General features: G+C 43.2%; 1 protein-coding gene across 1 annotated transcript in view; it reads right to left on the reverse strand.

Moving 5' to 3' along the window:
- Positions 1 to 19,343, reverse strand: part of NSF (AAA-type ATPase family protein) — a 96,437-nt gene extending 77,094 nt beyond the window's left edge. Inside the window, exons 1-4 of the mRNA XM_087386790.1 lie at positions 19,128 to 19,343; positions 17,485 to 17,563; positions 17,189 to 17,288; positions 16,813 to 16,897 (exon numbers count right to left, since the gene is read on the reverse strand). Of these exons, the coding sequence (XP_087242916.1) occupies positions 16,813 to 16,897; positions 17,189 to 17,288; positions 17,485 to 17,563; positions 19,128 to 19,343 (480 nt within the window). The remainder of the gene's footprint in view (positions 1 to 16,812; positions 16,898 to 17,188; positions 17,289 to 17,484; positions 17,564 to 19,127) is intronic.
- Positions 19,344 to 26,170: the final 6,827 nt, after the last annotated feature.

A 26,170-nucleotide genomic window follows, 5' to 3' on the forward strand; every position in this document is an offset into this window, starting at 1 on the left:
TCTACCGGTTGTACCTTCTCCAAGTCAGTATTTACATTCTGAAGGCACTCCCTCTCCTGGATATCCTCCTCTTCCGACAGCAGCTCCTTATCCTTTTTCAGATCCGTGGACTCTGCTACCTACCCCTGTCTTATCACGAGCAGTAACACCTTTTTCAGAATCTCCTGTGTTACCTCAGACAGGACCTCCCTTACCAGATTTCCACGGGTGGTTCCATCCTGCCTCGCCTGCCCCCTCCAATATGAGCAACCTCAGGGAGCAGTCCGAATCCCCTTTCAGGAATGGTACAAACTAGAGCGCAAGTTCGCGCTTTTCTCACAGGAATCTCCGACATGTCGCACCGCTCGCGTGAAGCCTCTCCAGAGATTAAAGAATCAAGTCCCAAAAAGACCCCTGAAGGCAACGTCCAAAGTGAATCTCTATTGCAACTTCAAATATCTCAGCTTCAGGACAGCATCTCCGACCTGGTTCAAAAAGTTCAACAACTCCAAGATTCTCGAAGTCCAGCACATACATCCGACGACGATGCGGACTCTTTCCCACCAGAGGTAGAAAACACTGAACTACGTGCTCTCTACCGATTACTTCAAGCTTCTAAAACTAAACGACTTGACGTCAAACTTCCGGAAGCCTACACTGGTCAATGTAATCGCCGAACAGTTGACCAAGGCTCGCTAAAATGCGCATGTATTTTGACACTGTTGACCTCACGGAAGGCAAAAAGATCGCCTTGGCAGCCTCCCTCCTGAAGGATACAGCATTTCTATGGTGGCAAAGACGCTTGAAGGACGGAAAAAGTGTGTTAACATGGGAACGTTTTGAACACGTGCTCCGTAAGCAGTTTGTACCTGCCAATGCGGACTTCCAAGCACGTTCAAAACTCCGACAGTTGGAGCAAACGGGTTCCCTGTCTTCCTATATCTCTCAGTTCACCACATTGGTGCTGGAGATGATGGTTTAACTGAGGATGATCGTCTCCATGCTTTCATCTCAGGCCTAAATCCCTCGTTACGCATTGATGTTCTTAAAGCAAACATCACCACCACAGATGGCGCTATTGCTTACGCAGAGCGCATTACAGATTTCCTAAATACAGGGAAGCAGAGTGCTAATCGCACACAGAACTCTCCTATGGCCAAAGGTGCTCGCCCTCAAGATAACACCAGGTTTCGAAAAAACTTCGGTAATCCAGGTCAGCGACAGTCTCAAGATCCCCAGAAGCCTCAGAAATCATTTGCTGGATTCCAACAGAAGCACTCTCCCAAGGATCGCGCTTCTTCTTCTTCACAAAGTCATTACCGACATCCCCAACATAAAGGTGCGGCCACTGACAAGAAGAACAACTCCAGCTCAAAAGGGCTTTGTACCATCTGTACAGGCGACCATAGATGGTTCGATTGTCCCAAGCGACCAAAGCAAAATTCTAATATGGAACCTAGCACTTCCCCAAAAGAAGATGCTACCTCAGCACAAGACAAGAAAGGAAAAGCTGTTCGAATGGCGAATACCATCCACCTGAGCCTTGCCAGCAACCCCGAACCTTCCCTGGCCACTCAAGTACTTTGTGTTCAAGGATCGATTCGTGGAACAACGGTCACCATCCTCATCGACAGTGGCTGTTCTCATAATTTCCTAGCCAGTTCTGTGGTCGATAAACTTCGGTTGACCACCAGTCCTAGTCTCATGGGCTATCAGATTGAACTCGCAAATGGAACAACTTTCTTGTGCAACACCAGGATCGATAAATCAAAATGTAGGAAAAATGAAAATTGAAGCTATTTGAAAGTGATCCCTAGGGATGGCAGAACCAGCGCCAACAATGGCTCTACGACTATGATCCATCAATCAGTTTTCGCAACCATACTATCCAATTTGTCCACCAGGGAAAACTTATTGAGCTAACTGGTTCTAGGGATTCTCCTTCAACCCCAGTTGCCTCTGCCCTACAAGTAAAGAAGTGGGTTCGTAAACGCCAAGCAAAGACTTCACTTCTGTTGGTTACGGCAGTAGAGGAGACACCAACAAAGGATCCTCCTGAATACCTCAACCAACCTTTTTTCCAGCCTTACCTGGATCTTTTTCCACAGGAATTGCCAAAGCAGTTACCACCTCGACGACCAGTGGATCACCCAATCGAACTTATTCCCGGCAGTAATCCACCGTCGAAACCTCCTTATCGGGTTTCTCACACTCAAAATGAAGAAATCCAAAGACAGGTCACCGAGCTACTCGACAAAGGTCACATTCGGCCCAGTCGCAGCCCTTTCGGATCTCCTGTACTACTTGTGGAAAAGTCTATGCGCCTCTGCATCGACTATCGAGCCCTCAACAAGCTCACTATCAAAAACAAGTATCCATTGCCTCGCATTGATGACCTTTTCGATCAACTTCTACATGCAACACACTTCTCCAAGATTGATCTTCGTTCAGATATCATCAAATTCGTATACGAGAAGGCGATGAGTACAAGACAGCTTTTCGAACAAAGTATGGACACTATGAATGTTTGGTCATGCCTTTTGGGTTAAACAATGCCCCGGCCACATTCATGACATTAATGAACGACATCTTCAGGCCTTTCCTCGATAAGTTCGTCATCGTTTACCTCGATGACATCCTCGTTTTCAGCAGATCCCTACATGAGCACAAACAACATCTTCACCAAGTTTTTGAAGTTCTCCGCGCAAATTCTCTCTACATCAACATTGAGAAGAGTGAGTTCTTCAAGACCCAACTTGAATATTTGGGACATGTTATTTCAGCTCAAGGTATCTCTGTGGATCCCAAGAAGGTCGAGGTAATCCGAAATTGGCCTACTCCTAAGAATGTTCATGATGTCCGCTCTTTTCTCGGATTGGCAAACTTCTACCATACAAAGGTCTATCAGTTTTCCGAAATCGCAGCTCCTATGTCCAAATTATTGAAAAGCACAGCAATTTTTCAGTGGCTTCCCGAAACAGAGTATAGTTTCCAACAACTCAAGCAAGCACTCACTACCACACCAGTTATGGCTATTGCTGACCCAAATCTCCCACTTGAGGTCATGACCGATGCTTCCGACATCGCTACAGGAGCAGTCTTGATGCAAGAAGGCAGAGTTATTGCTTTTGACAGCCATAAACATTCTGATATCCAACCCCATATCCGGTCTATGATAAGGAGTTTCTTGCTGTTGTACATGCTTATCGCTCTTGGAAACATTATCTCATGGGTGCCGACTCTGTGGTCAAAACAGACCATCACTCTTTAAAGTACATCTTTACTCAGCCAGTCATGAACGCTCGACAAGCACGCTGGGTTGAGTTTCTGGCCAACTTTCACATGACCATTGAGTACATTCCAGGACTACGCAATGTAGTTGCAGATGCTCTCAGCAGGTTACCTCTCGCATCAGCCATGGTAATCTCTACATTATCTGTGGATGTTCCGAATTCATTCAAAGGAAAGTATTTCAATGATAAAGACTTCGGCACCGCAGTACAGGTTCTTTCCAAAGATCAACCTTCGACTTCCGAACAAAAGATTTTCTCATCCTATTCTTATACGGACGACCTTCTGTATTATCAAGATCGCGTCTGTGTACCACATGACAAGGATGTTCGACGTCTTTTGTTAAAAGAGCATCATGTAGTTCCTTATGCTGCCCATCCAGGCATCAATAAGACTTATCGGTTACTCAGTGCAACATACTACTGGCCTCAGATGAAAAGCGATGTCATCAAAATGGTTACATCTTGCTTATCCTGTCAACAAATGAAAGCAAGTCGACGACTTCTAACAGACTTCTTCAGCCTCTTCCAGTTCCAACTGAAAGGTGGGAAAGTATTTCCATGGATTTCATTACAACTCTACCACGATCCTCCAGAGGTAACACTCAGATTATGGTAATTGTTGATCGATTGTCCAAAATGGCACACTTTGTTGCTTGCAAAAGCAGTGCACAGGCTCCGGACATAGCCAAACTCTTTATACAACACATCTTCCGACACCATGGATTGCCCAAGAATATCATATCCGACAGAGATCCTAAGTTTACCAGTCACTTTTGGATTTCCCTGTTCGAATCTTTGGGTACAACTCTACTGTTCAGTTCAGCCTACCACCCAGAATCAGATGGCCAGACTGAAAGAGTCAACCAAGTTCTGGAAGAAATGCTTCGACATTATGTTCAGTCACGCCTCGCCGCCTGGGAAGAGTATCTACCACTCCTTGAGTTTGCTTATAATAACTCTTTCCATAGTGCCATCAGCATGACTCCATTCCAAGCAGCTTATGGACACACTCCGATTGTACCAACGAATTTTGTACTTCAACATCGAGTGGCCCTAGCTGATCAACTGGTTCAAGAAATGCAAGACATTCTACTGCAAGTCAGGGATCATATGCGAAAAGCGCAAGAGCGGTATCAACGGTCTGCCAACAAACATAGACGTCACCTGGAATTTAACACTGGTGACATGGTGCTATTATTTGTAGCCCCACATCGCTATAAGACGGTTAAGTCTGTGTTTCCTAAGTTGCGACCAAGATACTATGGACCTTTCCGGATCGTCAAGAAAAATTCACCTTTAAGTTATAAACTGGAATTACCACCATCATGGGGTAAAATCCATCCAACATTTCATATTTCTTGGCTAAAGACGTACATTCCAGGCGATGAAGCAGTTCCTCCTGCAGGTGATTATGTCCCAGAAATCGAAGACGATTACCATCGACAGCGAGAGACTCGACATCGACTTATCACGGAATTCCTTGTTCTTTGGCGAGATCTGGACGACTCCGACGCTACTTGGCAGTCTGATGAAGACTTACAGCAGTACCCTGATCTTTTACAGCAGTATTTTCAGAATCTACCATGATATTTTCTATATCAGTTCATTATCTCCACCAGGGTCTTCTTTTGAGTGGGAGGGGATGTCACGATCTGTGACGTATTCCTTTCTCTTTCTAGACTTATGGATGGTTTAATGAATGGACACTTGTGGAAGGGTATGACCTTTCGACGGGACACTTGCCCTTTCGACGGGACACTTCCTAAAGAGGCACAACCCTTCACAAGAGACATTCTAATGAAGAGACATTCCTATTGTAATGTACCCTCTCATCAAGGGTCACACCCTTCACAAGGGGTACACACCTCTTCATGCACATACCCTTTGGAGTACACACCTTTTCATGTGTGACTCTTCACTCTCTATATAAGAGAGGCCCAATTGTATGGATGACACAATCACATCCACCCTACAGACATTCAAGCAATACAATTATTCCTTGTTCTCTGCTATCTCAGTCTCTTTTCTGTTCATTAGTCTAAATATAGTAAATCTTAGGATTTCTTACATGATCTACATGTCCAAATCATTTGAATGTGACAGGTGGTCAGCATGATGGAGAGGTGGATGTTTGGGTTGCACTTATGCAGCTAATACATGAGGCAGGCATGGCAAATTTCCAAGAAGAAGTCTGCACACAAGCCAAAGGCAGACAAGGGGGTAGGCATAAGCAGTATCAACCCCCATATTGATGAAGAGGTAGTGCCACTGCATACAAGGCGTGAGGACAATGAGCATGATAATGAAGAGCAAGGGGGCAACGAGGCCTTCTCACTCTATGATGCTGATGTATTTGATAGAGATAACCATTTTGCTTCCCTTTCTATCCATCCTTATCCTTGTTTGGGCCGTAATGCTTTATGTCAATACGACGTAGCAGAGCCTCTTGTAGCAACTCCAATGCAAGAGCACAGGTTCAAAGTTTCTCGTAGGAATATGCCCCTTGATGCTATGGATGTACTGCAAGTACAAGGTGGCGAGTTAATTCCCTTTGACAGGGATGTATCTTTCCAGATCATGTGCAACATAGGAAGCTTGATCTTGATTAAGCAAGTGGGAATGTTGGTAGAGTCTAACTTGCATGATACAGAGTGCTTTAACGAGATCCATGATGTTGAAGTTGATGACCAAGTAGAGGTAGCACGTGATGTTTTGTCACGTGGCTCAATGCATGAAGCAACTTATGGAGAGTTCCCAAATAGAGACATGTATGCACAAACCACCCACCAATAACCAAGAGGATCTTGATCAAGGCTTTGAGGAATCAATCGAAGAATTGGATTTGGAGATGTCATGCATATTGGAGAGACTAAAAAATGGTCTGCTGACTTAGAAGACACAGAGACGAGAGACTTTGAAGACACAAATACAAGAGACTCAGCTATGCATGGATGCAAGTACCCTAGTAATTGGGCGGGCAACATGGAATGTGTATTTTGCTAAGTCTGGGTAAGAATGTTTGAGCTATGTTAATATGCAGGACTCTATGTTGGCATGTCAAGATCCAATCATAGTTTACAAATGTGATGGAATGTTGACTGGATGATATCTATGAAAACTGCTTATGCGCAAAGAACTCTTGATACTATGTTAGGAGTGATGCATTTGCTGACATCGGGATACATAACAAATATATCATGTTGATAGAGGCAAAAGCAAGTGGCTGCTGTTTGCATATGGCTGGTTTGTATTTGATCCAGGTAGCTCGAAGCAATGTGACCAGTATGGAAGTAAGGGTTTACTTCCTTTGAACCAAGAGGATGCTCCGAGCAAAGAAAACATGGACGCTACAATGGGGTGATTCTAAGTCACGTTTAAGAAAACTACTTGTATGTGAGAGATGCACAGCATCGTGGTGAGCAAAATGGAGTTTATGCCGTTGATGCTTGAGGCTAAGGTGGACATAGCAGTTTTCCAAGATGAAGGCCAAGAAAGAAGCTAAGAGAAGTAGTGGACATGGGCCCATTAATTCAAACAATAAAGAAATAATGTTGCCAATGCCAACAAGAGATAATGATGATGAAGGAGATAACAAAGAGCCAGAGTGCAGTGAAGCTTCCTCTCTCCATGTGGATAATGTGCTTGAAAGAAATAACCATCTTACTTCAGGTTTGAATGTTTTATTTCATGATGTTTGTTACACTCAAGTTGAGGCAACATGACCTCGGAAGGGTCAGTAGACCTTTTCCTTTTAAGGATCATTGTTTGTATTATAATTGTTTGGGGCTCAGAGTGCAAAGAAGAAATGCACACAAAGTCATACGGGATCAGAGTCAAAGACGAAAGCTGTGCGTGGGCTTTGTGACGGGAATCTAACGAGTTGTTGACGATTTGAAGGCGAGGAAGCATGAGTTCACGACTGCAAGCAAAGGGCTACTGTGTCGTCACGGGACTTGCATGTGCTACTTGAAGGGCGCCTGGAGTTCGATACCAAGGTCCATTTGTTTGGTGGAAAGGAGCTGCGTTGGATATCAGAGTGGCGCACGCACAGGTTTAGGGGTGGTTACCTTCAGGGCTCCTTGGCATCGCAAGGACTAGCTGTTGTTATACTTTGGTATCAAATGGAACGTACGTTCTATTGAGTGGACGTACTAACTGGCAAGCAGAACTTTGGTTAATACCAAAGATTGGAGCGTGAAACAGCTACGGCTCTGTGTTGAGGATCTTTAAGGAGCGGATGGTCGTTTGAGTACGTAGAACTGGGCGTGATGTTTACTGTTACGACATGGTTACTTTGCAATGATGTAGCATCCAGAACAGATACTCACAAAGATTGAGTGAAGGAGATCCCAAAAGCGAGGCAACTGTTTGAACGGTTGTATTGACAGAGGACACGTCATCTAAGGTCTTTGGACCTTGAAAAAAAAAAAAGCCACATCATCCATTCAGGGTAGATTATAAATGCAGATTGGAAGTGGCTTACAGGGACAAATTAATCTCTTCATACGGCACAAATATGACCATGGAGCTTTCTATACCTGTTAAATTTTGTTGTGGTATATGTTAGTTTATTTGCCCTTGGTATTTGAGGGACAAATTAATCTCTTCATACGTCAGAAATATGACCATGGAGCTTTCTATACCTGTTAAATTTTGTTGTGGTATATGTTAGTTTATTTGCCCTTGGTATTTGAGGTTTTTGAGATTACAAGAGTTTCCCTAGCATAGGGAAAAGTGGTTTTGGTTGCAGTTGATATATGCCTGGTTAGCTGTAAATTTGGGAGTTGGGCTTTCGATTATGAATACAATTTAGGTGTGTTAAATTTTTATTTTATTTTATTTTTAAACACACACACACACCCACCCATTGACCTAAATGAAAGTAGAAGAAGAAGCTTCTAGGGTGGATCCCGTAGAGTCGAGAGTCCGGCCGACCCCGCAGGTGTCGCGCCCAGCAAGCCATACACTGTCTGGTAGAATTGCCTTATTGGAGGATGCCTTGCAACAGATTTTAGCGCAACAGTTACAAGCAAATGTAGGGCAATCCGAGCTCAAGAAAATGGTTCATAGTATGTCTGCTAGACCATCTCGTGAAGAGAAAGGTAAATCTCCAATGGAACTTGAAACTAGTGTTCATGCGGTCGAGCCTAGGAGGGCTAAGGTCCCTAATATTCCCAATTATAGGCCAAAAAAGTATTCTGGTCGGACGTTGACCGTAGTTCCGATATCATAGAGACATGGTTACACAAATGGGAAGAGGCTTTCGCCATTTATGAAATCAGGAATGATATGAAGAAAATACGCAAGGCCACCCATATGTTTAATGAGGCAGCGGATAGGTGGTGGATAAAACAACAGAAAGATAAAGTGGCATCCACTACTTGGAAGGGGTTTAAAAAAGAATTTAGAAAATACTTCTTACCTCCTGATGAAGCATCCCGAGCTTGGGATCAGTATCGAAACCTTCGTCAAAGAAATTTATCAGTGGCGGAATACACTGATAAGTTCAGAGAAAGTGTAATGAAAGTTTATGAACCTCTACCTCAATCAATCCAGGTAAAAGATTTTATCTTTGGACTGAATGATCGAATCAAGATGGAAGTTCGGGCTAAGTATGTGAACACGCTAGATGAAGCAATTGCCATAGCCCTGAACTATGAGGATGCAAAAGGGAACAGACCAAGTGGGTTTGTGTAGGTTGGGACTCAATATGAGTACCCGAAGAAAACTGGGTTTAAGAAGAAGTGGATTAGCAAAGGAGTGCCTCACAGCCTAGTGGTCAAGCCAAGCAGGCGAAGCCAGTTGAGACTCCTAAATCAAGTACCACCATTGGAATGAAAAGAAAAGTAACACCAATGGTAGCCCAGGCTTGGTCGAAGTCTTCTTTGAACCCAAAGCAAAGAGAAAAAGCGAGAAGAGAAGGCTTATGTTTTGGATGCCTTTAGCCTCATCAGTGGAAAGATTGTCCACGAAACAAGGATCGTCGAATGGTTGAGATGGTGATCTCAGAATGCCACGTGGAAATGGAGGGAAGTCCCAGAGCAGAACAGATGCAGATTCAGCTAGCGGGATCTTCTCAAAGGTCAGTACCTGTTTTGTTATGTATGTCTGTTGCTAAGCTAGTAACTAGTGCACCTGATAATGTCCTATCAAAGCCCGCAGCAACGGGGTATACAGCCTTTAACGATATGGAGTTAATTAAGATGAAAGGGCAAGTAGCCAACCATGATGTCATTGTGTTGTTTGACTCAACATCAACACACAATGTAATTAACTCCAAGCTTGTAAAGAGACTGAAACTAAAGACTAGCCCATCTGACTATGCATATACAGTCAGAATGGCGAACGGAAGTTCAACTAAAGTATGGGACCAAAGGGTTACCCAGTTGGAACTTCGAATTCAGGACTATGCAGAGAAGCTTGATTTTGGAATGACAAAGCTTGCTCACGCAGATATAGCCCTAGGTAAGGCTTAGCATTCTAGGAAGAATCCAGCCATAGATTGAAAAAAGCACATTTATCAATTCAAGATGAATGATGTTCTGTGTCTTACGAGGTGAAAAAGATATACCTCAAGGACCGTTGGTTTCCGTAATGAAAGTTCGAAAAGCTCAAGACGAGTTTTTGTTTCTTTGTACAGCATCGGTAGAGCCGATTAATGGTCCTTCGGCTAGCACTGATGTTACCCAAAATGGAGAGATGGTTAAATTGGATGATCAAATAGCAGACGAGTTCTCTCATTGTTTTAGGGATGAGTTACCTTATGGGTTATCTCCAGAGCAAAATGTTCAGCATAACCTGTAAATAGACCTCCCTATAGGTTAAGTTTTACGGAAGAAGCGGAGGTACGAAGACAACTGGAAGAAAACCTCAAGTTGGGATAAATTCAACTCAATTTCTCACCTTTTGCTTCGCCAATGATATTAAAAAAGAAGAAATATGATACTTTTCGCATCTGTATAGATTACAGAGCATTAAATAATATCTCTATTAAGCACAAGTATCTGATGGCTCGGATCGATGATTTGCTAGATGCGTTACATGGGGCCGTAATTTTCAGTGAGATAGATCTTAAATGTGGCTACCATCAGATCCGTATTAGAGCCGAGGATGTACATAAAACCGCTTTTAGAAGCAGATTTTGACATTATGAGTTTTTGGTGATGCCCTTTAGACTTACCAATGCTCCAGCTACATTCGTCATGCTTATGTACGATTTACTACGTCCGTATATCGGGAAGTTTGTAGTACATTTTATTGACGACATTCTTATTTTCAGCAAAAGTATTATTTAGCATCATGAACACTTAAGAATAGTGTTCAATACATTGAGGAAAGCCAGTCTTTATGTAAATAAAAAGAAAACTGTACTGTGTATGGTAAGACTTGAATATTTAGGATTCATTATTACTCCTGAGGGGGTAGAAATGGATCCAAAGAAAGTGGCTGCGATACTGACTTGGCCTATCCCTCAGAGTTTGACCTATCCCTCAGAGCTTTGCAATCATTCTTGAGATTTGTCCAATTTTATCGAAGGCATATCAAAGGATATTCCGAAATAGTATCGCCATTGACTCATCTGACCTCAGATAAAGTACCTTTTATATGGGGACAAAATCAACAAGAGAGTTTTAACACCATAAAACAAGCTGTGGTCTCAGGACCGGTGTTAAAAATAGTTGATCCCCAGAAACCGTTTTTCCTTGAAACCGATGCAAGTGGCATTGCGGTAAGAGCAGTTCTCCTCCAAGAGGGAAGGCCAGTAGCCTTTGAAAACAAGAAGCTTTCTCCCTCTCAACGAAATTGGCCAACTCATGAATTAGAGTTGTATGTTGTTGCCCATGCTCTGAAAACATAGAGACATTATTTGTATGGGTCAGAGTTTTATGTTGATGTTGATCATGATACTCTGAAACATTTTTGTAAACAACCTGACTTGAGAGGCCGCCAAGCTAGGTGGGCAGAACTCATGCAGGAGTTTAACTTGACGATTCGGTACCGAAGAGGAAAGGATAATAAAGTTGATGCGTTGTCACGCATTATGCATAATATGAGTTTCACGGTATTAGAAAGTGCTCTAATGACCAAGATAAGAGAAACTCAAAAGGTGAACGAGTTCGTCCAGAGTCTTTGGCCTAAGGCTCATGTATTCAAACCCGGGGAAAAGGATGACCTGGCATCCAGAAAAGGCCAAACTTATGCAAGATATACCATAAGAGATGGTATGCTGAAAAGAAATGGCAAGGTAGTAGTACCTAATCAGAATGATCTCAAGCAGAGAGTCATTCAACAATGCCATGATAGCCCACACAATGCCATGATAGCCCATGTGCGGGACATCCTGGAATCGAGAAAACATATGATCTCGTGAAGCAAGATTTCTTTTGGCCAAAGATGAGAAAACATATTCATGAATATGTGACACGTTGTTTTTCGTGTCAAGTAAGGCAGAGCGGGTGAAGCCACCCGGACTTTTACAACCTTTGGAAATACCACTAGGTAGGTGGGAGAGCATTTCCATGGACTTTATTGTAGGTCTGCCTACGACACAAGATGGATATGATTCTATCCTTGTGATCGTTGATCATCTTACCAAGATGGCTCATTTCATTCAAACTAGAGAGTCAATTAGTGTCCCGCAAGTGGCAGATTTGTTTATTAAACATATATTTCGTTTGCATGGATTACCCAAATCCATAGTATCAGATAGGCATGTCAAATTTACCAGTCATTTTTAGACTGCAGTGTTTGAGACACTAAGGACTGAGTTGGGAATGAGTAGTGGGGATCATCCAGAAACGGATGGTCAGACGAAAAGAATCAACCAAATTTTAGAGGATATGCTTAGAGCATATGTGTCATTGAGGCAACATACATGGGACAAGTGGTTGCCACTGTTAGAATTTGCCTACAATGATAGAAAACATTCCTCTACAAGATTCAATCCGTTTGCACTGAACTATGGTTATAGACCAGCGAATCCAACAACAATTGGAGTACCTCAGAAAGTGCCTAGTGCCGCGAACTTTGTGGTTCAGATGCGAGAGATGCTAGCACTTGCGAGAGTTAACATCCGCCAAGCTATGGATAGAGCTAAGGCGTATGCGGATGAAAACAGATCCGTTAGAGAATTTAAGGAAGAAGAAAAAGTCTTTCTCAGAGTTCCTTCGCACTCAAAGTCTTTGACTGCAGGAGAGTGTACTAAGTTATCACCCCGATATTGTGGGCCGTGGTTAATTCTAAAAAGAATAGGCAAGGTGGCCTATAAATTAGAATTACCACAGGGTTGTAAGGTGCACCCAGTGTTTCATGTTTCTCGTTTAAAGAAATTTTTACATACAAGTGACTCACTAATCGAGGGTGTTGTTTTGTTTCAGGAGATAGAGGATAATGCAGGACGCAAACCAACAAGAATCCTGGACTGAGGAACAATGCGAGTACGCAATCGGAAGTACCCACGGTGTTGGTTGCATGGCATGGTTTACCTCTATCAGAAGCTACCTGGGAATCCGTATACCAGTTACGGAGAGTGTTCCCAAACTTTATCATCGAGGACGCCGATGCCTGAAGAGGGAAGGAATGTTATGCTCAAGTTGAGGCAACATGACCTCGGAAGGGTCAGTAGACCTTTTCCTTTAAAGGATCAATGTTTGTATTATAATTGTTTGGGCTTCACATAAATGATAAAAAGGAATCAATGTCAAGGTCCTTGGTGAGGGTGACATGGCACTAGACTAGGTGGATCTAAGGCTAAGGGGTAAATGCATTAAATGTGCCAAGGGGCAAATGATTTCAATGATATCCCAAGAGAGGGGTAAATGATGCATTTAGGAGGTAACCCTAAAATGTAGACATGTGGCATACTAGATCCATCTAGGGAATTGTGGGCTTTTGGTATTCAGCATGCAGGTACTTCTTACGTGAGAAAGTGTGACGAGCTTGCTGAACCAGAGAATGGCTGGGTGGTTATTCATTGTGCCATCACCTGTTAATTTGTATCCATCCAATTAGTGGTCTTGATTGAGCTGTAGTTTTTAGTCGTTATAATGTTACAGTAGTTCCTAATGTTGCAGCGGGGTGTTCAGATTCCCCATAGAATATGCTCCTTGATAATATGGAAGCACCACAAGTGTAAAGTAGTTGACGGGAAGCTTGGTGTTGCTTCAAATTGTAGTGTCTTTCTTGAGCATGGAGGAAGCGTTGTATGGGTTTGTAATATTGCCATATCGTGATGGAATACCATGATCATGGGGTATGCTGAGCAAAAAAACAGCTGGCTGGCTTTAGAATTATAGACACAGATGCACCAGGAATGTGCCATAGCAGATCAATGAACCATGATTGGTACATTGAAGGCTTGCAGTAACCCAGCAGCACTGGATGAGCAGAAGCACAAGTGACTTATGCAAATGGGATGCCTAGAGGAAGGGTGGCATTGATGGATTGGTTTCTGTCCTCAACATCCTTTCAAGGATTTCGCCTACTTCACCCATGTTCCAGCCATACAATCAACAAATTTCTACTGTACCTTATGAGGATCACTCGACAACTAATCAAAGCCCCCCCTGACCACAGCAAATCTCCTTGGTACTTTGCATCTCCTACAGGCCTTGCATGGAAATTGGGCAGTGATTTCTGCACACTAACTGTCCTAGTCCGTAACCTTGGCTTGGCCATGACCTCGGTGAATTCTATAGCGGATCGCACAGTCCTTTGATTGTTGTAATCATCCTTCCTGAATCGAAATTGATCTAGGCAGGTTCAGCTTCAACAATCAATTGTTTTTACAGCAAGACACCTTCCCAAAGGCCTGCAAATTGATATTTGAGGAGCTGCAACAGGTTTCTAGCACCATACTTCATCACTCACAATGATTCCTACCTCATAACACTTTAGCAACTTGCATGAACGCATCGACTATCAGAACACATACCTAGCACCATTCAAACTGCATGTCTCGTATCGATTCACTATGTTGAGGGCTGCTCTGATACTAACTGTTGCATCCCCAGTAGGATCTAGCCCTAAAGACAGTCCAAACACTATTAGCAAAACATAATAAAGACCTGCAGGCAACTCACATCCCAGCCATCCCTGAGCACGTGAGCTAGAGATCAGACTCCCACAAGCCTATGCTAATAGCTCTGCCATCCCATACCACCAGAACCGTCCACAAGGAACCTTCAGGATAGTATCTCATGATCCGCCACGTAGAAGGCAGGAGTCTAGGCTCAAGATCCAGACCAGACCATCCAGTGGTGTTACACACGGAATGTGGACACAATAGCCTTGGCCACTCTTACATAAAAGAGCATCCCATTATGTGGAAAGCGTCCTGGCTAAAGATAGCCAACTGCCCTTTGCTAGTGTTCAAGTCCTCTAGTCCCACGTTAGCCTGCTTCCTTTAATCATGAGGCCCCCTAACCTGCTGGATTAAGCCCAATAATTTGACATAACTTCTGCTCAGCTCTCTCTCCTTGCCACCGCTGCTCTCTTTGTCTTTATCATTCCACCTGTGCTAGGATAGGCATGGAAGATTTTCCACTAGTTCCAGTAATTAGCACCGCTGGGATGAAGCAAGGATACCCGATTTCTGCCACCCTCTTCAGACTACATATCGATGAACTAGTGTCTTTTGTAGACACTCTCAAAGACCTCAACACTGGCAAAGACCCTCATTTCCCATTCTACTATATGAATTTCAAATGACGTGGTGTTGATCTCTGATACAGCAAAGCACCTGCAGAATCAGCTCAAGATGCATCTTGTGATAGTCTAGACATGAAGGTCAACCTAGGCACGACCAAGATCATGATCTACAATACCGGTGATGCCCACCTGTGGCACCAATCCTTCTATTTGGCAAGAGAGCTAGTCAAGATTGTCACATCTTATGCATACTTAGACACATATATGCCTTCATAAGGCTAGAATATATCCAATCTTATAAATTAATTTTTTATAAACAAGCGAAAGAACAAAGGAAAGAAGGGAGTTTGTAAGCAACTTTAAACAAAATTAAAAGTAAATGAGAAAATCAATCTACGCTTATGTTCTCATCAATTCCCAAGCATAAGCTGCCATCTGGGTTTTGAAAGATTCCAGAATCTCTTGGCTATACAGGGGACCTTTCTAAGCAGACATTAGACAAGATAATGAGTGGGTCAGATTTGAGTGTGTTGCAAATGATGATGATATCATGCATGATTCCGAGGGAAGAGGTGTACTTCACGGAATATGATATTGGCCGCATTTGCAACAAGGCTCCTACATCTCATTCCAGATCATTGTTTGCCTCGACCAGGTCAGGGAGTATGGCCCCTGGGCCAGACCATGCAGGCTGACAAAAATTGCCATGGAGAGCCCTCTCATCATCCATGCAGCTTACAGCGAGCGGGTATGAGAGAGATGTTGGTATGCACACACCGTCAGATGGTTTTTTGTGAAGGCACGTCCATTGATCACCTCCCCCCACACCAGTATTCTCTAGATGCACCTTCTCTATGTCGGATGCAACATGACAGCCACTTCTAAGAAGATCATTTTCTTCACCTGAGGATGGCTTTGTCCAAATGCCAGGATGCTATTGATCCACGTTGTACAGGTAGCTATGGGCCAGCTCTAGACATCATCCCACCGATTCCAGGTCGAAACAGGCAAGAAGACGACAACACCACAAATTGAGTCTCATCTTGTTCAGTATTCACAAGCTAGCACTATGTGTAAGTGTGTATGCATGCGCGTGCATGCACATACATGCACATGCACACACCCACACATCCTGCATACCCATCCACACACACAGATGTGCACAAGGAAAACAGGCCTTTAAATGGATGCCTAGAAGCCCAAAGGAATCAACTATTGTACTTAAAAGATTATGTACCTTTGTAAGACTAGAATATATCCAATCGTACAAATTTAGATTTTTGGTGGTTCAAAAATTTTTAGCTGTTGGGGCTTCTGCACCCGCATAAGATAATTCAATGTAGTTAAACAACTGATCACCACTTGGACGAAAATTCAAAGAATTTGCATGTCCGCTAAGGTGATAGGAAAATATACCTTTGTAAGACTAATATATATCCAATCATACAAATTTAGATTTTTTGTTGTTCTAAAATTTTTAGCTGTTGGGGCTTCTGCACCCACGTATAATAATTCGATGTAGTTAAACAGCTGATCACCACTTGCACTTAAAAGATTATGACTATCAATTGCTGCCACATTCACTCGCTTCTTTTCCTTGCTTTCCTTGTCTCTATGCATGACTTCCACTACAAGCATTCACATCGTTTACATAAAAGTAGTGGCAACCAGAGTACTTTGAATCAGACTTCTTTTTCTCCAAAGAAGATCAGACTTCAAATTCAATGTCCTCAAATGATGGGTAGCAAGAGACAACAACCAGTCCAAATATTCCAATCTTAGCATTCCTCAGTTGCGTCAACAAAAAAAGTGGAAGAATAGACTATACACGGTCAGAAAGTAAAACTGAATTCACCATTGCAATCAGTCCAAAGAATTTCACAATAAATACCTCCTCATTTTTCCCGCGATTTCTCACAAACTCCACTTCCAGGGTGAGCAGAACCAACTTGAAGCCCCGGTCAGGAGGAACAAACCTGCCCAGACTCAGAAGTTTTAGCAGGATCTGATATGTATGTTTTTGATAATGCCTTCTTTCTCCTACAGCTCAAAAAAGTGATTCTAAAATTCTATATACCAAAGAGGTGCGTGTAAAACTGACAAGCGATGGTAATTCAACAGGAAATATGCAGTTCTAAGGAACCGTGGGATCATCTGATTGCATCATTGTACCGGCAAAGCTCGACCTGATAAAATATAAAACCACGACAAGACCTTTGCCTAATCTTCACAAATCACATAAAACCACAAAACGGATCTGTTGCTACCTGGCCACAGAGATCGGATCCCTAACAGAAGCCTTGGCGCATTTGCGTTGAGCCAAATTCAAACCGATACACCCTTCTTCAAAGCCCTCAAGCGGTGTTTAACAAAGGTTAAGGAATGCTCATGTCCAAACTCTCTCTCTCTCTCTCTCTCTCTCTCTCTCTCTCTCTGCGCTGAAGTGACCGGTCCAGATCCAGGTTCAGCTGAGAACTTCTCCCCCTCACTTGAGGTGGGAAAGTGAGCTCCCAAGAGAAGAAATTGCGCTTGGAGGTAAACACATAGGACGAATACCACATACCACCCAATGTCATCCTACCAACAGTCAAGAACACATATATCTCTCTAGATGAATCCAGGAATTTGCCCAAACTCGCCCTCTAAAAACAAGACAAAACAAAACAAGTACTGCAGTTTTAACCTCATGACAATCAACCACAAGGATAAAGCCATAATCCTTCATCACACACAGCAGGGATTAGCAGCTATGACATCCCACCGACTCGCCCACCAATGGTGGGTATAGACCATGGTATTAGCATTTACTCTCACACATATATGCATACATACACACCCACACACACATGCGCATATCCATTTATACAAAGGTCTTTGTGTCAGCACTCCAGGGGTGAAGCGCAGACTCAGTGGTAAACCATGGCACCTAATGACAATGATAATTAAAAAGTAGTCCATATTCTCTTCCTCCGCGGACCACACTACCGCTGCCAGTGAAATATAATATTTCATTTTATTCTCTCTCCCACACAAGCATTTCTAAGCAAAAATTAGAAAAGTTAGCTCATACGGCAATGCATCGCTACAAATATAAAAAATCATAGCCATATCAATGGACTGCAACTTGGACAAGAACTTTAAAATGTGAAAATTGTAAACTTTACACCATGAAATTTGCATGTCCACTATAAGACTGGAAACATATATCTAGATGAATTCAGGAACTCCCTAAACTCATCAAACAGTGCAATTTAACGTCATGACAATCACCCACGAGGTTGAAAACCATTAACTTGATAACACATTGCAGTAGTAACTATTATGACATCCCCACTGTCGTCCTTAGCACCCGACTGCAAACATAAACCATAGGATAAACACATAGTCACGCAGCCATGCAAAAATAAGCACCAATTCATACAAAGGTCTTGGTACTGAGTTTCTGTTAGCACTCTGGAAGTGAAGGGAAAAATACAACATACAAGGCCTAACACCCAACGCTTTTGCATACCCTCTTTGAACAACCAGCCAAGCTAGTTGGATCATGCATCAAAGAAGTTCTAGAATATAGAAAATTGCTTAGGTAGGGAACCAATGCCAAACTCTACTTCTCTGTCCCATTTATCTCGTTAGTCTCCAACGGATACGAAGCCATCTCATTATATATATTCTTTCATCACATCAGCACACACCCCGACCTACATCTGGCATGTTAAGCATACAAAGTCATATGCAAGTGATCCCTTCCAATTTAGCTGTTACGCAATGCAAAGACAAAATGGAAAAATGTCTCCAGGAGCTGTTCAAGATTGACTTACTTTAGAAGTGGCTATTTATCAAGATCATGCACGTCGATACTACGACTTACCATCTTATTAATGGAAAGATTCCTCTCTTTCAGAGATTTGGTATTATGATGTGTCTCCATGCGAACTCTCTCCGCTCCCTCTATGTATTGGACTCGCCATAATCATTATGATGACATTACAGGCATGCGCGAAAGACATAATTTGCTTTCTTGCATGTTAATGACTTGAAACTTTGATTGTTATGGTATTTATATTTGACAACAGAGTACACGCAACTCTCTCTCTCTCTCTCTCTCACACACACACACACACATAAAAAAAAGAAAAAGCATGTTGAGTAGCCAACTCGGTGGCAAGTGCATTCAACGCAATATGAAGGATATCTGATAGTTAGGACCAAAAAGGATCCGACGAGGGCCAACCCATAATCCCGAATGAATGGAGCGGCATCCTTGGGGGAGCAGTAGGCATAATTTGTGAGCGCAAACTCGGCGCTGGGGGTGTTGACGACCTTCAAGGAGACTTCTGCGGGAAGAGGAGGGCCACCACGATCATCACTGAACCCAGAAGTGAATTTCTTCAAGTAATCACCTCCTGATCGAAAGGCAGACATGGCGAGATCTGGAAGGCTGAGGGAGAGGACGATCTTTTGATGGATCGAAGGAGAGCTGGAGCTATGGACTTATATGTATACGAAGGCACAATGCTGCCAAGGATGAAAGATTTGATGAAATGGACCCTTTTCTTGAGGTGTCAGCCACGTTATTCCTTAAGCACCTATGACGTGGCATTGACGTGGCAACCACTTCGAAATTTTTTGTTGTTCCATCTAGCATTTGGATTTTGTTCCCTTGGACATTGTCTTCCATGCCCCAACTCACGTCTTTGGCACTAGCTCCAGCCTTTGGCAAAGAGACGTCACTTCGTCACCGAGTAAAGGAGTCGAAGCTCTGCAGATCATGATGCACAAAATGCATCAAGGAACTGCTAACACATGGCCATTGCTTGGATGCTAGCCAATCAATGGTTGCCACATGGATCCACCTTCGAAGAGATATCTATGCAATAATGAGGCTGTAAAGGTGGGTGTTGGTGAGAGTGCTCGTATGATTAAGAAGACAAAAGGCAATGGAAAAGGCCAATTCCTTTGATTAGAGATCCTTAATGATTCCATAATCGTTCAATATGGTACCCTAAGCACATTCAAGGAATGTTTTCCCACACACCCATGGTCCACTACGAGGGCACATCCGCCCAAGACCTAAGCCCTCTGAACAAGATTCAAATGTAGGCAGCCAGCTAAGTTGGGCAAACACCCTACCCTCTGACCTGTTGCTACTCCGGGTTGAGTTCACATATGCATCCAGTGTCTTACCACTACGGTGCTATAAATGGCAAAGTTATAGACATGTATGTGCTTAGTGACGATGGGTATTGGAAGCTACAGACTGGGGCTAGAGTTGGCATGAATGCAAATGCTTTAGTATTGAAGCTCCTTGTTGATATTGTTAAGTGTTCCTTGTACAACATCTAAAGTCATCAATTTGCACTACCTAGACTTTGCATACTTGGGCCCTCTTCATATAAAACCCACATTGGTGTGCTTCCAAGTGGCAACTCGAAGATGGAGGTGGAGAAGGGGTGCAATATTGAATAGAGTTTAACTAAAAGGAATCACCCTTTCCCTACACTAAAGTTCCCAAAACTTTCCTTATGTGATACTAAGCTTTGAAATGGTCGTTAATGACCTTTTCAATGGCTACTGGTGGTGGCCTTTTTTTTTTAATTTAAACGATGCCAAATATATTAAGGAGGATGGTCAAACCTCATAAAAAAATGAACCAATACAAAAATTGGCCCAAATAGGTTGATGCCAGGGCCTGTGCTAGGGCAACATTACAACCTACCCTATCCTTAGAGCAGCTTCAATTGAGGCGAGCGCATGGCTCACTACTAGATTTGAGCTGTCCAAAATTCGGGCAAAATCCCTAAGGAAAGCCTTGGATACTGCAATTAGGGCTACGTTTCTGAATCCTACCTGGACTTTGTGCCTGAAGATGTTTCCGTTTCGGGCCTCCCATATCACCAACAGTATGGTCGCCCTAATGTACGACCAACTAGCTGCTAATGTGGATGGCATTTTTGAGGAGTCCCCTAGGAGCAAAATGCGCCACTGGTGACCTATGGTGAACGTAGACATTAAACTTGCGTCGCAAATGGCGAACTGAATCAAATGCCACATTTCCCTAGCAATCTGGCATTTCCAGAATAGACGCCTAATATCCTCCATTGCCCTACCACACAGCCCACAGATCGGGTCCACTGGTACTCTTTTCACTATCTTGGCTTTGACGGGGAGCCAGTGATTAAGGATCTTCCACATCACAAATCTGGCTTTCCCCATCTAGCACCCTTTCTAGAATTTCATGAGCCTACATCTCCACCATGCCTAGCCCCTTCTTAGCCCCCAAACTTTATTCAACCAGGGTGGCCTGCTGCGAGAGGAGGCACCTGTAGATTATTCTCGCCAAAATCTGATTAAGGGGGGTTTTACCCATTGGCCATTGGGAAGTGATCCGGTCTCTTGCTAGGATCGAGTTGCTAGGCCAATCTCCCGGGGTTCTCTCAAGGACTACTTTGGTGAGGTCCACTTCGCTGCCAGTCATGTGGAACTATGTTCTTTGCCTTGAGTGATTTCCAATCTACCTTCGTGGGGTCCCACACATCCGCCCATGTGGCTAGGCCTTTTCTGAATAGGCTGCAAGCCCTCCTGATGTCGAGCCAGGCGAAGGCGTCGCCTGCCTTCCTGATGCCTTACTCCACCACACCGACTCACCCAGGCTACCGTCACCTCTGAGACCCTCTCTGCCCTTCCATTCAAGGTGGTCGACACAAGCCTTCAATGCCGAGATGAGCCCTGTCAAGACGTCGGAGCCTGAGATCGCAACTGACCAGGGTGTTGGCCTGAAGAACAACCCTGCCAGAAGCTTCCCAAACTGAAGGGGGTGGTAGTCCTCCCAGATGTCAATTGGCAGTGGCCACTTGGAAGCATATCAATGCCAACATGAACCTTGCTTTTGGCTTGATGAGTGCACTTTTGAGCAAGCTACCATCGATCACAATCATTGCCAAAATAGTGACCATCTCTACAGGCTATTGAAATACAACAACTAGGAAGCACCAAATTGTATGCCATCATAGATTTGGAAATGGATTAAAGATTTTTGCAAAAAAGGGTCCTCTCTTTTATGTAGTCCAAGCTCTAGCCCTTGGGAGTCCTTGATCATTTCAAACATTAGGTGTAGGGCATGCACGTAGCAATGATGAGGTAACACACACTTTGGGCATGAGTAGCCACATTGGTTGTGGTTACATGCTCAAAGCAAAAACAAAGGCCTTGGATGGTATTGCAAATGAAGGATTGCCACATCCTATCATCAATTATGAAATAAACATGTTGAAACATCACAATGTTGACGTAGTAGTATGCTTGATAATGGCTCCAAAATAAATAATGTCTTTTGTGATCCTCAGTTATCCTAGAGTCTATGGATAGATCGTAATCATAGTGTCTTTGGTGATTCTCAGTTATCCTTTTTCTTGTTTTTCTGCAGATCTTTGCAGCAATCTCTCTTTGATTTGTCTACAAACTCACTACATAGATTCTGATGTATATCTTTCTTACACTTAGATTTTCTCTTGATGTATTGTCCAACTTTCACTTTCTAGAAAGCTCTCTTGTAATATAAAGCAACGAAATTTTCACACAAAAAAGTGTGTTGGAAGGCGGGGGGGTAGCTATGCCTTGAAGTTCCCATACTACAAATGGTTTTCTTGCTTCACGACCTCATCACTTGCTAATTTAGGGTCACATAAGTGCAGGTACAGCAAATCTTTGTCATTTTCCCTCCAAAGGGTAGGTGATCATCCAAAAGGTAGGTGACCTCTAAAGTAGGAAAAAAGAAGTCGAGCAGACCAAGGACATGCAAATAAAGGATCATACACAACAAGGTGGCAAAACCACATGGTCCTTGTGGACACTAAAAGGAAGCTAGAACCTCGAACAAACAATTGAGTAAGTTGTCTATTAGTTCCTAAAATGAGAAGAGACAAGAGATAAATGTAAGAAGATGAGGGGTAACGAAAGGGACTAAAGGTGAAAAGGATGGAGAAGAGGGGTGTGTCGAAGGAGAAAAGAAGAGGCATGATGGGGTAGAGACGAGGCTTAAAAAGAGAGAAGACAAGAGGATAAAAACAAGGGGAGGGGCCCATTAACTAGGGAGGCAAGGCTGAGAAAATAGGGTGTACCCCCTTGCCATACACTTTATAGACCCCACGTAAGGGGGAGGAACCCATGAAGTAGGGAGAGGGAAGGTGGAGCAAATGGGAGGATGCTTTGATAGAGTTAGACTCAAAATTACAAGCATCACTCCCAAGAGCTCTAGTATGTAAATAACGAGCAATCAAGCTCGATCTTAAGGCAACAAAAATGTTTCTTGTCCTTGTACGGTAGTGTTAACAAAGATTAAACTGTAGGCAAGAGTTTCATAAAAGGTACATGAGAGAGAAACATGTTGCTCAAACTCAAGACTCTCATTCCATTGAAATATAAGCTTCCCCATGTTGAGGAGATGGACTATGAAGGAGGGAGCCAACACAAGTGGAGCATGCATAGTGAAAGAGAGAGCCTTTAGACCTCTACTAGGCATGTTTACTACATAGAAAATATGCAAAATAATACTTATAGGATTTTTCTCAAGCTCCTTTCTCAGTTAGGTCCCTCTCAGCCACACAAGGCCTTATATAGACTCCTTACAAAGCAATTATAATGTTGTTAGAAGTATTTTACATTAAATGGTTTGTGTGATTGAGAAATAGTGTAAAAGATTTGTACTAAAAGCTTAGTAAAAGTAGTGAAATATTGAGCAGTTCTATTGGATTAGATAGTATTAGAGGTGGAGTTTAAAATCGGTTCAAAGGAGTGAGCATGGCCTCCTTATGCATACTCCTCATGAACCCTTGCAATTTAGAACAACTCTCTACAACTTTCAGCCGCTCCTATGTAGGAGTGAGAAAGGGTTTGCAAAGAGGCTAAAAGGGTTGCTAAAGGTTGCTTGTAAGAATAAGGTGTGATAAATGGAATAGAATAGTGTTGTGAGAGCTCTTCAGCTGGTGTACTAGATTGGCGCTAGGTCAAGCTAGCATTGGCAGCTTACAGGCTGAACTTCCAATCCGCAACTCAGCTAGGGAGCAACCTCATACTTTGGGCTGCCCATAAACAATACTTGCAATGTAGGCATATGGGCACTGTCGGCCTCACTCCCTCGAGAAAACCGATAAGAGATTGGATCTAGGCCACCTTGGCACTAGATGGAGAGCACATCCAAGAGGTCACCATCTACAGATGTGGCATGTTTCTCCTCTAGCTAAGCTCCTTGGATACCACCTTGGCTCCCATGGAACAGAGCCCCATTCTCTTGGGCCCTCATTTGGTGTACCTTTTCTTGTGGTACCACGGCTTCATAGTGGAGGACATGGACTCAACTCACTATGTTCCTCACTTCCCAATGATGCTCAGTTTCTTGGGGCTCCCTAGGGAATACATGGCCAATATCCCTCCCATTGGTATAGTACTAGAGTGTCCTTTGGAGTCGATAGCATATGAGCATTTGGTATAGTACTAGAGTGTCCTTTGGAGTCGATAGCATATGTTGTGGCAGATGATGGAGTTCCTTGTCTCAAGTTGGTATTAGAGAGTCCGAAATCCCTTCTAGAGGTGATTCTATTGGAGACGCTCGAGGGAGGCACACTTCGTCAGCTCTATTGGAGGTCTCCGGACTACAAGGCCAGTGTAGAAGGTGCAGACAAATGGGGCATTTGGCCTATGATTGCACCGGAGGCTTGAGCCCGTGGCTGCGGGCCCCTCTGTGGGGGTTAAATGCCACTATGCCTTAACCCTGGTTATGTACAATACTCAAACACATATATAAATGAATGACGAAGAAGATTAGGGTATTTTGCACCCACCAAAAACTAGTGTGGCTCACTTCTCTCTCTCTCTCTCTCTCTCTCTCTCTCTCTCTCTCTCTCTCTCTCTCTCTCTCTCTCTCTCTCACGTTCCGCTACTGTTGAGAGCACCCTCAACCGACATCAAAGCTCGGGTGATCTATCTGATACTTGTGGTGGGTAGTCTAGTTGAGCTCGTATGTGTCCCTAGAGCTTGGAGTCTGTTGTAGCTTTGTTGGAGGATGGAGCAAGTCCGTGGGTGCTTGTTTGAGCTACCCAAGTGGTATTAGAACCTTGTAAAAGCTTGGAAGTGGTTTTTGGAAGTCCTTGAGTGGGTTTTTTGTAAGCTTGCTGGTGGTTTTGGAGAAAAATACGTTTTTTGACAACTCCCCTGTTCCTTTTGACGATCGAGAGTCCGGAATGACTTGCAGAGGCAACCATTGCCTGCTTTTGGTGTCCATTGCAGTTTGGGAGTTCAAAAACCCCTTCATTCTTGAATTTGGGATCATTTTGTTGGATTTCTGACTCACTGTCTCTGCTTCAAGGTTTTTCTACCAGTGTGTTGGAACTCAAGTTTGAAGTAACCATTTGCAGATTTGTTAGTTCCGATGGACTCAGGAGGTCCTAAAACTTATGTGTTGCTCATCATTTGCAATCTCGTGGTGTTTACAAACAGATTGGTTTGCTAAAAAAAATTCATCCTATGAGCTAGACCTACTTGCTTAGGCTACCATTTTTGAATCTATCTATTCCGATGGATTGGGAAGGGCCAGAACTGTTGCCTGCAAATTTTGGGGCGATTTGGTAAAGCATTCGGGGAGTTACAGATCTCTATGTACTCAATTTCATCTCTCTATTATGCATTTTTCTTCCTAAGGTTCTTAAACCTTAGATTTATGACACGTGGTAGTGGATAAATTTACCCCTTGATGTTATTTTACCTAAGGTTAAATTCCAAGGTAAAATTTCAAGGGTTGACTCCTCGTTTTGCATCCATCCGTTGGGATTTCAAAGTTCTAGTAGAAGAGAGATATTTGCAGATTGTCTTGTTGAGTCTGATTATGTAGTGATGCCCATGTTTTGAGGCATCTCAAGTTCTAATTTCATAGCAGTCATTGTTGTGAGACTGTGATTTCTTGAACATACCTTATCAAGATCACTCTAGTTGTAATTTGAGCCATGTGCGCTCATTTGTGGTGTGCATTGGGTTGTATTGGATGCTTTATAGGCCATTTAGATGCATTCCGATCCTTGTTGGATTTGTTGATAGGCCCAGATTGCCTTATGGGATGCTTTATTGATCGATGTTTAGCATGCAGATGCTATTTTATGTTGAGGGACATCTTCGACACATTGCAGTTAATGCACTGATAGTGGTATGCTCTCTTGCATGAGACCTTATTGATGCTTATGCCCATGGATGGTGTTTATGCT

This window comes from Dipteris shenzhenensis, chromosome 16 (genome assembly GCF_047967505.1).
Source record: "Dipteris shenzhenensis isolate YYH24624 ecotype China chromosome 16, Dip_SZ_1.0, whole genome shotgun sequence".
Classification (NCBI taxonomy): Eukaryota; Viridiplantae; Streptophyta; class Polypodiopsida; order Gleicheniales; family Dipteridaceae; genus Dipteris; species Dipteris shenzhenensis.